Here is a 12,294-nt window from a genome sequence, read left to right on the forward strand (position 1 = left end):
GCAATTGTTTCGTGTACCTAGTGTTCTACTAATACACCCAGAAAATTATTGTAAATTCCAAAATTCTCTATGCTAATAAACATACGGATTCATAATCCATAAGAATAAGTTTACTGATTCGTAATCCATAAGAGTAAGCTTACGGATTCATAATCCATAAGAATAAGTTTACTGATTCGTAATCCATAAGAGTAAGTTACGAATTCATAATTTGTTTATGGATTTATAATCCGTAAGTTTACGTAATTTGTAACACGTAATCCATATACGGATTGTCAATCCGTATGTTCATACCTGTGACTTTCGGGTTATTATTACGACGCTCTAACCAACTAAGCTAATAAGTCAATTATGTTATAAAATAATTAATGTCGCTATATATAACACTAAAATTTCTAATCTATATTTAATGCACATGCAAATTTACATAATAAATTTTGTGATAATTAATTTTGATCTAATAATTAATTTGTTTACATATATAAATTTTTATGAAACCTATGATTTTTATATATGTAAAAAATTTATGAAACCTATAATTAATATTTTACATATTTAAAATTTTTATAAGCCTTATTACAATTAATTTTGATTTAATAATATATTTTTTACATATATAAATTTTAAATAAAAATCATAGGTTTCATAAAAATTCATATATGTAAAAAAATTAATTTTTAAATTAAAATTAATTGTCACAAAATTTATTATGTAAATTTGCATGTGCATTAAATATACATTAGAAATTTTAGTGTTATATATAACGACATTAATTATTTCCTGACATAATTAACCTATTATCTTAGTTAGTTATAGCCTCACTTGAAAGTCACATGTTCAAATCCTAGCCATTAATTTGTAAAACACTTCAAAAAAAATTGTAATACATACATACGAATTACAAATTTGTAAGCTTACTCTTATAAATTACGAATTCATAAGCTTATTCTTAAAAAGTATGAATCACATGATTCAGTATGTTTATTAGCAGGAATATAAGGTGGATTATTAGGTATTATATGCAGAAAAATAGAACAAAGAATTTTTAGTTTAGAAACTGAAAAGTGAATTAATTAATAAAACATTTATATTCTATTACTAAAAGTATATAGTATGAAACTCGGTGATTATAAAATATTGAAACAATTAAGTATAATATAAAAGCACTAAGATTATAAATATATAGTTCTAGAATATGAAACTCGGTTATCCCACTTCCTCTATAACGTGCCTGTCTCCATCATCAAGTTGAGTTTGTATCTTTTTCATTCTTTTGGAGCAAAGCTTGGTGCTTACTTTTGAGATAACCTGTGGGAAAGAGATAACATCTCAATCACACTGGTATATTGGTTCATCGGATACTAACAGAAGGTGATGACTCCGTACTAAGATATAGGTCGTACGTAGACATAATAGGTAAAATTGTACTGTCATTTAACATTCAACCGTGGAGCAGTTAAATCCCAAGACAAATAGTTCTGATTTCGTAGGCCCCTTGATGCAAGAAAAGCTATGCTTTTTCAATTGTTTACAATCTTTGTTGGATCATTGGTGGAAATGATGCAATCACACAAATGCTACACTCTTACATGCACCATGTCATCTACGCCTCAACCTTCTAATCCTATCATAACCATATATCACATGCTATAAATAACAAGTTAACTTTCCCTATACCAAATCACTTACAAGAATGGCTGCAGTGTTCTGGGTATTGGCTTTAGCTAGCCTCAGCTACCCGCTAGCCACAATCAATGCCCAAGCACCAGCAGGTACACCCTCCAATTGGCAACCTTCAACCCTTTCAGCACCCTCCAATTTACCAACCACAACCCCAAATGCACCTTCTACTTTGCCAACCACAACCCCAAATGCACCTTCTACATTGCCAACAACAAACCCAGTTGCACCCTCTACATTGCCAATCACAAACCCAGTTGCACCCTCTACATTGCCAACCACAACTCCAACTGCACCCTCAACATTGCCAAGAGCAACTTCCCCCTCTTCTAGTACACCATCAGTAGCCAAACAACCACCTGTTGTGGCTGCAACTCCTTCCACCTCAAAGAATCCACCAGTAACATCAACTTCTCCCACTTCTACTCCAACAACCACAGCTGCACCCTCCAAATTGCCAACTGCAGCTTCCCCCACTTCTGCCACAGCAACCCCTTTTCCTTCAGTAGCAACCTCTCCCACTTCTAGCAAAACACCAATTACCATTCAGACTCCTGTGAAATCACCACTTCCAAAAGCTACATCTCCAACATCTGCTCCTGTGAAATTACCAGTGCCCAAAGTTACAACTCCAACTTCTGCTCCTGTGAAATTACCTGATCCCAAGCCTTTACCACCATCATCTGCTCCAGTTAAATTACCAGTCCCCAAGGCTTTACCACCAACCTCCACTCCACTGAAACCACCAGTTCCCAAAACTACCCCTCCAAAAATTGCTCCTGTGAAGCCACCTGTTCCCAAAACTTTACCTCCAAAAATTGCTCCTGTGAAGCCACCTGTTCCCAAAACTTTACCTCCAAAAATTGCTCCTGTGAAGCCACCTGTCCCCAAGGTTACACCAGCATTAAGTCCAAAACCCCCATCCCCCAAAATCCCACCACCACAACCACCCAAAAACGCTCCTATTCCACCCCCTCCTCTGCCATTACCACCAGCTGAGGCACCACCATTGCCTACTCCAACACCATCCAAAGCACCAACACCAGCACCTGTACACAAAAAGAAAGCACCAAAATCATCACCTGCTCCTTCACCACTTAGTAGCACACCAACACCAGCACCAACGCCAGCGATTGAAACACCAACACCAGCTCCAGCACCTGAAGATGACACGCCACCACCCCCTCCCCACAGGCACAGGAGAAGAAGACACAAGCACAAGCACGAGAAACACCACGCACTTTCTCTGGCTCCAGCACCAACTATTACCCGGAGAAGTCCCCCAGCACCACTTGCTGGCGATATTGCTACAACCGATTCAGAAGAGACACAATCACCAGCACCAAGTCCCAATGCGGTAATATTTTCTTTGACCTCTTAAACTTAAATAATTACAACTATATCTCATGTTTTTTTTTCTTTTTTGTTTACAGAATGCTGCACAATCATACTATAGGCAAGGGAATATGTGGCCAACTATTGGACTCACTGCCATTTTGTTATCTGTTATCGCTTGACACGTGCAACATGATTCACTCTAAGCAGTGGTTTGGTTTGCAAAACATATCAAATCAGTTAAATGTATGAAACTGATCAATAACGAAAAGTTATACACATATTTTTATTTTTTTTTATTTCCTTCTTTCTTTGTATTGTGATCTTTGCTCAAAAATATTAATGATACGAGTTTTTGAATTGTTGAAACTATCAGGGACGTCTGCTATATATGCAGAATGCAGTATATATATATATATATATATATATATATATATATAAACTCGATCAATTTCTGAAAATGCATGTTTATTTTCTCCAAAAAGTTGTACTTCGTAACAACTCCCACGATGACAATTAATATTTGGTGACAACCTCCAAAGCCATTCTGCCCACCAACGAGATCATGAACATTGATCCAGTAGTTGCTTGAAATAGAGTAAAGTCCAATTTAGATAGACTTCACAGTCATAAGAAACTAAAAAAATAGTAAATGCATATTAATTAAATTTTATAAATATTTAAAACAAGACTAAACATCTTATAAACAAGCACTAAACGGTTTTTAGACTAAGGTAGCAAGTTTAAACACTAAACAGATTCATCTACTAGAGTATAAGACCAGATACAACAACGAATCATCAATATATTATTCTAATTAATATAATCAGTCAAAAAAATTATTAAATGATTGTCGGACACTACTAAATTTTGACACATTAAGCTAAAATCTAACTATACATCTAAGAATGATTTTTTTTACAAGTGTAAATAAAATCTAAAAATGGAAAAGAAAGTCTCAAACTTTGGAACATTATAGTGAAGGAACAACAGGAGAGAAAAAAGGAGCAAAACAAAAGTAACATGTTATGTGTTAATTTCTCTTGCATTATACAATATTTGAATACATAAAAATATATATTAATTTTGAAAAGAAAAAAAAAAAGAGCTGCACATGCTACTAAATTAGATACTATTATATTATAGTTATAGTACATATTATATTGTAATAGTAATAGGGTTATATAATATATATTCATTAGTTTTGAAAGGGAGGGAACTCAAGCCCATACTTGTGTTAAGAAAATAAAAAAAAAATATTTTTGAATATAATAAATCATATTTTAATTATTAATATTTGTGTATATATATATATATATATATATATATATATATATATATAATTTAAGTTAGAAATAAAAATAAAAGGATAAATTAAAAAAAGACAGAATATTAAACATTAAAATCTATGATTATGATTACATAACCCCTTGGAGTATTTAGAAGAATTTCAAAGAGTACCGTACGTACTTCCTTTTATTAGTTGAAATTCATATGGATCCTAGTTATTACTGTTTTGTTTGAGTATTTTATAATACTCCTACTACACTGAAAAGTTTATCTTATTCGAATTTAATACAATGATTATAACAACAAGTAACAACTAATATCATTTAAGAGAAATTCATCTCTTTCTGTGAATCTAAATACTTATCGGCTTGAATTGGCTTCTGCGTTGAAATATATCATTTCATAACTAACAATTAAAAACCCTAAAGATCATGAGGTATATACACGTGTTTGATTTCCTCAAACTGAATTTACCGAGACACGCATTGAATTTGAATCCTTCTTTCACGTTTAATATAATGTAGTTGAACAGGAGGAATACGTACAAACACACCCTTAACTAAGCATCTTAAGCATGGTCAGATAGTCGGCTAATTAACTTGGTTCGATACCCATGTTTATTATCATTTTGCATGCTCAGGAATTATTTTATTAATATACTAGTTAATCATCTGACTATATTGATTTTGAATTTGACAACAGACAACAGGTTAAGTTCACAGTGTGCTAATAAGAACAAGGTTTATATATATATCTGGTTGGTTTTGTATCTAGATTTTGAATTTGAAAAACAATTATGATCACAATTTTTTAGCTAAATTTTTTATAAGCATGAGGCCTGACACAACACGCAGATTAATACTTAACAAGAAGGAATAAAACTCTTCTCTCTTTAGTTTGCATAAAATATAATATTAAATCTTTCTTCAAGATCCGTTCCTCTCAAGCCAAATTGTAACTATTAATTAAAATTTAAAAAACGCATGATAATAGTGTATTTGGATTAATACACGCGCATTTTGGAGGGGAAAAGCTATAAAAATAATCTATTCTTCATAAATAAAAATAATACAGTAAACGATTACGTACACCAGAAAAGGTTAAAAGAGTTTATTTAAAATAAATCATTTTAATGAAGAGAAAACTTTGAAAAATTAGTTTTAATTAGGAATGTTTATTGTTTACGTCCCGTTTTCCTTCCTTACTTTAAATCCCATTATCCGTGAATTTACTATTAAAAAAATTAATTTCAAATTAACTTTTAAGTTTATAAAATTGGGACATTTAATATAGAGACTATTTTTTTATCTTTAGAGAGTATTCCGTGTTTCCAAGGCAACCAAAAAATTTGGACGTGTAGCATTTTCCATTTTCTGATTACAGTAAGATTCGGAGGTAATAACATTTTTTTAAATGATCAAATTAAGTCGATTAAAACATCCAAAAACACATAAAGTGAACATTGAGGAGGAAATTCTAGTGTAAATAAGATCTATATGGATTATGAAAATTCAAACAATCAACATCAGGCATAATGTTACTATTTTGAATATAAAATAATTATGTAAAAGAAGAATCTTTAAAATTATTTAATATAAAATTATCTATTATCAATTGATAATGCTTACACTTTTTAGACAAATTCTACACGTATGTCCTATTAAAGGCTACATTTTAATTTTACCTAAACTTCGTTTTCATGAAGCATGAAGGAGTAGTTTACGAACTATGTATATGGTTGGTATTTTGATTAATTTGCTACCTATCAGCTGGCTTGGGCACAATAATATTCCTCATAAGAACAGTCGTCAAGAACAGTCATCAAATAGGCGTATGTATCTTTTGTGTTAATAAAGCGATACAATGTATTTATATATCTAATTGATCATGCATCCATATGACAGAAAAAAGGAACCTGAACAACACCACTAGTTAGTTGGACCTTGATACTTAATTAACTAAAGAATAATATTTTAATTAATTATGAACTTTATCTATATCTAGAAAAAAATTAAATTGTTAATAAAATTATATTTTACTCCAAATTTGCAAAATAAATAAATAAGGTTGAATATGTTAGTAAGTTTAGACCTTTTTCATCTTCCAAACAAAATAAATAAATAAATTATATTTGTTGTGTCTCTACCAATGACTTGTATATTATTCACAAATTTAATGGCCACTTTAGTTAGGGGTGATCTATTGAAAGATGTTTTTTTTCTCTTATTTAATTTTATCTAAAAATTAAATAAAAAAATCATGCATGCCTAGTCTAGTAACATATATAATTATAACAGAAGATCGAGTATTTACCCACCTCTAGTCATTAAACTAAATTCTGTGTTCAATTTCAATCATTTAAGACAAACTAATTCTGGAGCTTTTTGTCTTCTGACTTAGTGAGTTGTGTTCAGTTTTAGTTTCTAGAGTGCTTGACATGTGGTTTATGTCTTATGTTGTATCTGGTTGGGCAGTGAGGCTCCTTTGTTCTCTGTCTTGCTATGTGTTGAGGACCTCAAATATGTGACTTAACTAGTTTAAGTGCCTCTACACCAAGAACCTCCAGCATTCAGTTAGGTACTCCTCCCATCAATGGAGGATTTGGGAAACATTCTCCACACGTCAAATTAAATGGTTCATTCCTACTCATAGTATTGAAATTACCAAAATCATCATTTTATAACTAGAAGAGTAAATAATAAATGATGAGGGATTTGTTGAAATCTAATGATTATAATAAAAAAATAAATGCTGAAAATAAGAAATAACTTTAAAAGAATTAAGTTGATCCCCTTTGTAATAAATATTGTTACAGTTACAACTTTGCAATTAGTAGGGCTCAATAGGGATATTGATTGTCATTTGAGTTTTTTTTAATGGATTCATTAATTATTCATATCCACAATTTTAGATTGGATTGATTTTAATATAACTGATACACTTTACCATCCAAGAACTCATTTAACTAACCTCCAAACATAAGGATTATGAAAGATGCATATAGTTTCCACTTTCCAACTTGTTTTCGTACAACTACAATATCATACTATTTCACATAAATCATATGTTTCACTAAGCTACAAAAGACAATATGCATTAATCTGGATTATTTTCTTGTTCTTGGGATTTAGATTGGATCCTGTGTCGAAGCAAAATCATAGTGTATTATATCATATGCAGGGTCGCATCGATAAGTATTGATAGAATCATAAAACTGTTCTCAGCAAAGACAAAAAGAAGAGGCCACAGCATCTTGAATGAATGAAGGAAAAAAAGGGACATATAGTGATTTAATCCATCAACTTATAATAAGCAAACATCCTTATTCCTTAACAAATATATAATAAAATTCATATTATAAAGTCACTGGAATGAGTTGGACGTTTGTGGGGCAGATTGTTTTTGGGTGGTGAGGAGAGGGGTGTTGAATAATTGAACAGTGAAAGGGAAGAGGTTCACGGGCAAGCTAAGTGTATTTTTTTTTATATTTAATTTCTTTTGTTTATCAAACTTGACTTTGTTTCTTATTATTAATTATTAATCCACGTAGTAAAAACACTACTAATGTGATAATGTGGTAATGAGTTGTTGTAGGTGGGGCAAGTGCCAAGTGAGAGAGATACAGGGTGTACCTAATTGACCACAGAAAGAGTTCACGGGTGCTTCAGCTTCCTCCATGACACTGAATTAAATATTTGAGTCCAGACAAGTTTCTTGAATAAATAAATAAAGTAAAATGAAATTTTATAACAAACTAAAGGCCAGGGAGCAAAAAAAGAAAAAAAATCTTGCAGCCTAGTGATGAACCAACCACACAACTTCATCACTACTCATAATTTATTTCAACGTTTTGTGTGGATTTACATTCTTATCTAAAGTAATTCCTTTTCTTAAGATGTTCAAACAAGTAATTTATTGGCTAACTAAGCTTGATTATAATTTGTTGGGAATAATATCCTGGTTTGCTTAATATGTAACAATGTCATAGATTAGGCTTTCACCTAAACCCGTGGTACAATAACTGAATTAGTTATCTATCTATAAATGGAGGTATAATCACATTAAATTCAACAAACTTTTATGCTTTTAAGCAATCATATGACCCCATCAAATTTCACATAGGGATTGGTTGGTTTTGGAGCAATTTGAATAGAGAATGATACTTTTTTCTTGTTTTATTAATTAATAATCAGACAGATAAGATGATCTCATGATCATATACATTTCGTGAGAATGATTTTTATCAGTATGCTCAAGATAGAATTCGAGAAACCTGTGCATGGCAGAAGATAATTGTATTTTTTATTTATTTATCAATCAGCCAACAACAAAGAAGATAATTGTATGTTGTTAATGCTTTGCTTGAACTTCAAGACAAAGGTGAAAATCGGTGAGCTCATCAAATTACTCAGTTATGGTGATCTTGATTCGTTGTGGAGCATTGTGAAATTTCAGCCACAAACTTGAGGACCCAAGGGACCACCACTTTGGTAATTCCCAAATCCTATAGTCCTTTCACGTAACTCCAAATGTGTACTTATAGTTTTTCAATAATTCCATCATTAGCCCTTTGTAGTCTTTGTTCCAGAAATATCTGTACTGTGATCAATCCTCATAAAATACACGAAAATTTTCCATACGTGTACGTATAAACCATCTCTACTATACTCAATTTTGTAAGAACTTAATTTGATCACGACAGAAGACAAATATAGAGAGGCAGTGATGGAACCGCAGAAAATGGGAAATTGACCTTTGTATATACATATCACTGTTAACAAATAACAAGTTTCTATTATTGCATGAATTGGATTAATCATTTAATCTTTGTATAATAAGTGGACAGCAGATTAAAATGATAAAAAAAATTATTTGCAAACATCATGATGCAGGTAAAATAGTATTATTATGTAATAAACGGTAGAAGAAACTGAATTGTCATAAATAATATTCTGTCGAGCACGTTGATGAACGAATCTAATCCCATACCTGCTATCAAATATGCACCAAATGACCAAAATCATTTACAGTGCTGATTTAGCATCCTTCGTTTAGCAGTTACTATTGGCAATTGGCAACACCACCCAAGTGATGTTTAATGTATAGCTGTATATTAAACAATAAACAATGAGAAACCAGAATGATTCACGTGAATTTCTAAACCTCAGGTAAACGTTAGGACACTCAATTTGGTACGATAATCAACAAAGTATTAATATATATTAATTCTTATGGCAATCCAGATACAGTATGTAGTTATTCGAACTTGATAAGTAATTTCCAGCTTGAACCTAGAGTATACACACCTTTGTAAATACTTCGAAGGAGAGTTTTATCCTCATAACTACGTAGTTTTATCAGACTCGAATGAAATTACTTCTTGCAAAGAATATATTAATTCTTATTAAATATATATTATATTTAATAACATCAGGAATGCATTGACATATACTATTATTGAGTTGTTATATCTAAATTATTAGTTATATTAAATTTATATACGAGCATCTCTGTCTGTGTCCAAATATGTAAAATTGGTGGAGAAATAGCAAGAAGTGCACGTGAACCTTTATATGCAAAGTTCGAGGAGCTGAGTGTCTTTGCAGCTAAATACCTTGGAGCCACACATTGTTTCACTGTCAGTAGCTGAGTCCGAAACCATTGATTTAAAAAAAAATATAGAACAGAGAGGAAGAGAGCCAAATGGGTTTGGGAATGAGAAGAGAGTAGAAACAACCGAGAGAGAAACACATAGAAAAAGGAAGCATAGCCAACCTGTTCAAAACCATGATGCAAGGCTGTGAGGTTGAGGCCATAGGCATAAGCTACACGATCCACACACACAAATCGGAGAACCCTTTTAAAATCTTGAGCAAATCTGCACAAGAACAACTTGACACTGAACAAGATGGTAAAAAAGAAGCAGCAGAAGAGGAAGCACAAGTTGAACAAAGTTGCAGTGGTGGAGTAAGGCATGTTCTGAAGAATGTGAGTTTCCAAGCCAAGCCATGGGAGATCCTAGCAATAGTTGGGCCAAGTGGAGCTGGAAAATCATCGCTGCTTGAGATTCTTGCTGGTAAACACAGCCCTCAAAGTGGAACGGTGTTTCTGAACCACAAGCCTGTAGACAAAGCTCAGTTCAGGAAGCTTTCAGGGTATGTCACACAAAAGGACACTTTGTTTCCTTTACTTACAGTTGAAGAAACCCTCATGTTTAGTGCAAAGCTGAGGCTGAAGCTTTCTCAAGAGCAACTTTGCTCCAGGGTCAAGTCACTGATTAAGGAGCTTGGACTTGACCATGTTGCTGCCACTAGAATTGGTGATGATAGGCTCCGAGGCATATCTGGTGGTGAGAGGCGCAGAGTCTCCATTGGTGTTGAAGTCATTCATGATCCAAAAGTGCTGATTCTTGATGAACCAACCTCAGGGCTTGACAGTACTTCAGCTTTGCAAATAATTGACATGCTTAAGGTCATGGCTGACACAAGAGGGAGAACTATAATCCTCAGTATCCACCAACCCGGGTTCAGAATAGTGAAGCTGTTCAATTCATTGTTGCTGTTGGCCAATGGAAGTGTTTTGCACCATGGAACTGCTGATTTGCTTGGTGTGAATCTAAGGCTGATGGGTTTGGAACTTCCTCTTCATGTCAATGTAGTTGAATTTGCCATTGAGTCCATTGACACCATTCAGCAGCAACAGAAATGTGTGCCTGTTCAGGTAGAAACTCCAAGGCAACTACCAGGGACAATGCAACAACAGAAGAGAGGTGGTGATGGTGAAGCAGGTGAGGGTAGGAATGGTAAGTTCACTTTGCAACAGCTGTTTCAGCAATCCAAGGTAATTGATGAAGAAACCATGTATGCTGGAATGGATTTCACTTGTGAGTTTGCTAATTCTAGATTGAGAGAAACTATGATTCTCAGTCATAGGTTCTCCAAGAACATATTCCGTACAAAAGAGCTATTTACATGCAGGACAGTTCAGATGCTGGTTTCTGGGCTGGTCGTGGGGTCCATCTTTTGTAACCTTAAGGATGATATAGTGGGAGCTTACGAAAGGGTGGGTCTATTTGCTTTCATATTAACGTTTTTGTTGTCAAGCAGCATAGAAGCTCTACCAATTTTCCTGCAAGAAAGGGAGATTCTAATGAAGGAAACATCTTGTGGAAGTTATCGTGTGTCATCCTATGCTATTGCCAATGGCCTAGTTTACTTGCCATTTCTTCTCATCCTAGCCATTTTGTTCTCAATGCCCTTGTACTGGCTTGTAGGGCTCAACCGGAACTTCTTGGCTTTTTTGCACTTTCTGTTGCTGATATGGCTGATTCTTTACACGGCCAATTCAGTTGTGGTGTGTTTCAGTGCTCTGGTGCCTAATTTTATTGTTGGGAACTCAGTGATTGCTGGTGTCATAGGGTCATTCTTCTTGTTCTCTGGATACTTCATATCAAAGCAGGAAATTCCAAAATACTGGATTTTCATGCATTATATATCCTTGTTTAAGTATCCCTTTGAAGGGCTCCTGATCAATGAGTTCTCCAACTCGGGAAAGTGCTTGGAGTACATGTTTGGGGCATGTGTGAAGAGTGGAGAGGATGTGCTTAAAGAAGAAGGGTACGGGGGAGAGAGTAATAGATGGAAGAATGTTGGGGTCACTGTGTGCTTCATCTTGGTTTACAGGTTCATTTCTTATGTTATTCTTAGATACAGATGTTCCCAGATGGGATTTGGCAGGGTTGTCACCAACTAAATGTCTATGGTGACTCTTCCTCTCTCTCTCTCTGATTCACGTGTCTTGGATGTTTCTAATAGCAACCAATGAAGATATTCTCAACAAAAAAATAGCATAAAAAATTATAGGTTTGGTGAAAGCCAACAAATTGTACTAACACGATATTATGTTGGTTTTTGCTTTACATGATTATTTAATTCACAACATTGTGTTTCTCTTCTGTTCTGTATTCCTTCTTCCCTCATTTTATATCAT

The 12,294-nt window shown here is 33.5% G+C and overlaps 2 protein-coding genes across 2 annotated transcripts; both read left to right on the forward strand.

The window, feature by feature from the left end:
* The first annotated feature begins 1,463 nt into the window (after positions 1 to 1,463).
* Positions 1,464 to 3,382, forward strand: LOC100776625 (extensin). Its single transcript, XM_006584583.4, has 2 exons — positions 1,464 to 3,037; positions 3,114 to 3,382. The coding sequence occupies exons 1-2, from the start codon at positions 1,694 to 1,696 to the stop codon at positions 3,195 to 3,197; spliced, it is 1,428 nt and encodes a 475-aa protein (XP_006584646.1). The 5' UTR covers positions 1,464 to 1,693; the 3' UTR covers positions 3,198 to 3,382.
* A 6,457-nt stretch (positions 3,383 to 9,839) lies between these two features.
* LOC102665974 (ABC transporter G family member 5) lies at positions 9,840 to 12,243 on the forward strand. Its single transcript, XM_006584584.4, has one exon. It carries the CDS (start codon positions 10,093 to 10,095, stop codon positions 12,055 to 12,057), a length of 1,965 nt encoding a protein of 654 aa, XP_006584647.1. The 5' UTR covers positions 9,840 to 10,092; the 3' UTR covers positions 12,058 to 12,243.
* Positions 12,244 to 12,294: the final 51 nt, after the last annotated feature.

This window comes from Glycine max, chromosome 8 (genome assembly GCF_000004515.6).
Source record: "Glycine max cultivar Williams 82 chromosome 8, Glycine_max_v4.0, whole genome shotgun sequence".
NCBI classification, from domain to species: Eukaryota; Viridiplantae; Streptophyta; class Magnoliopsida; order Fabales; family Fabaceae; genus Glycine; species Glycine max.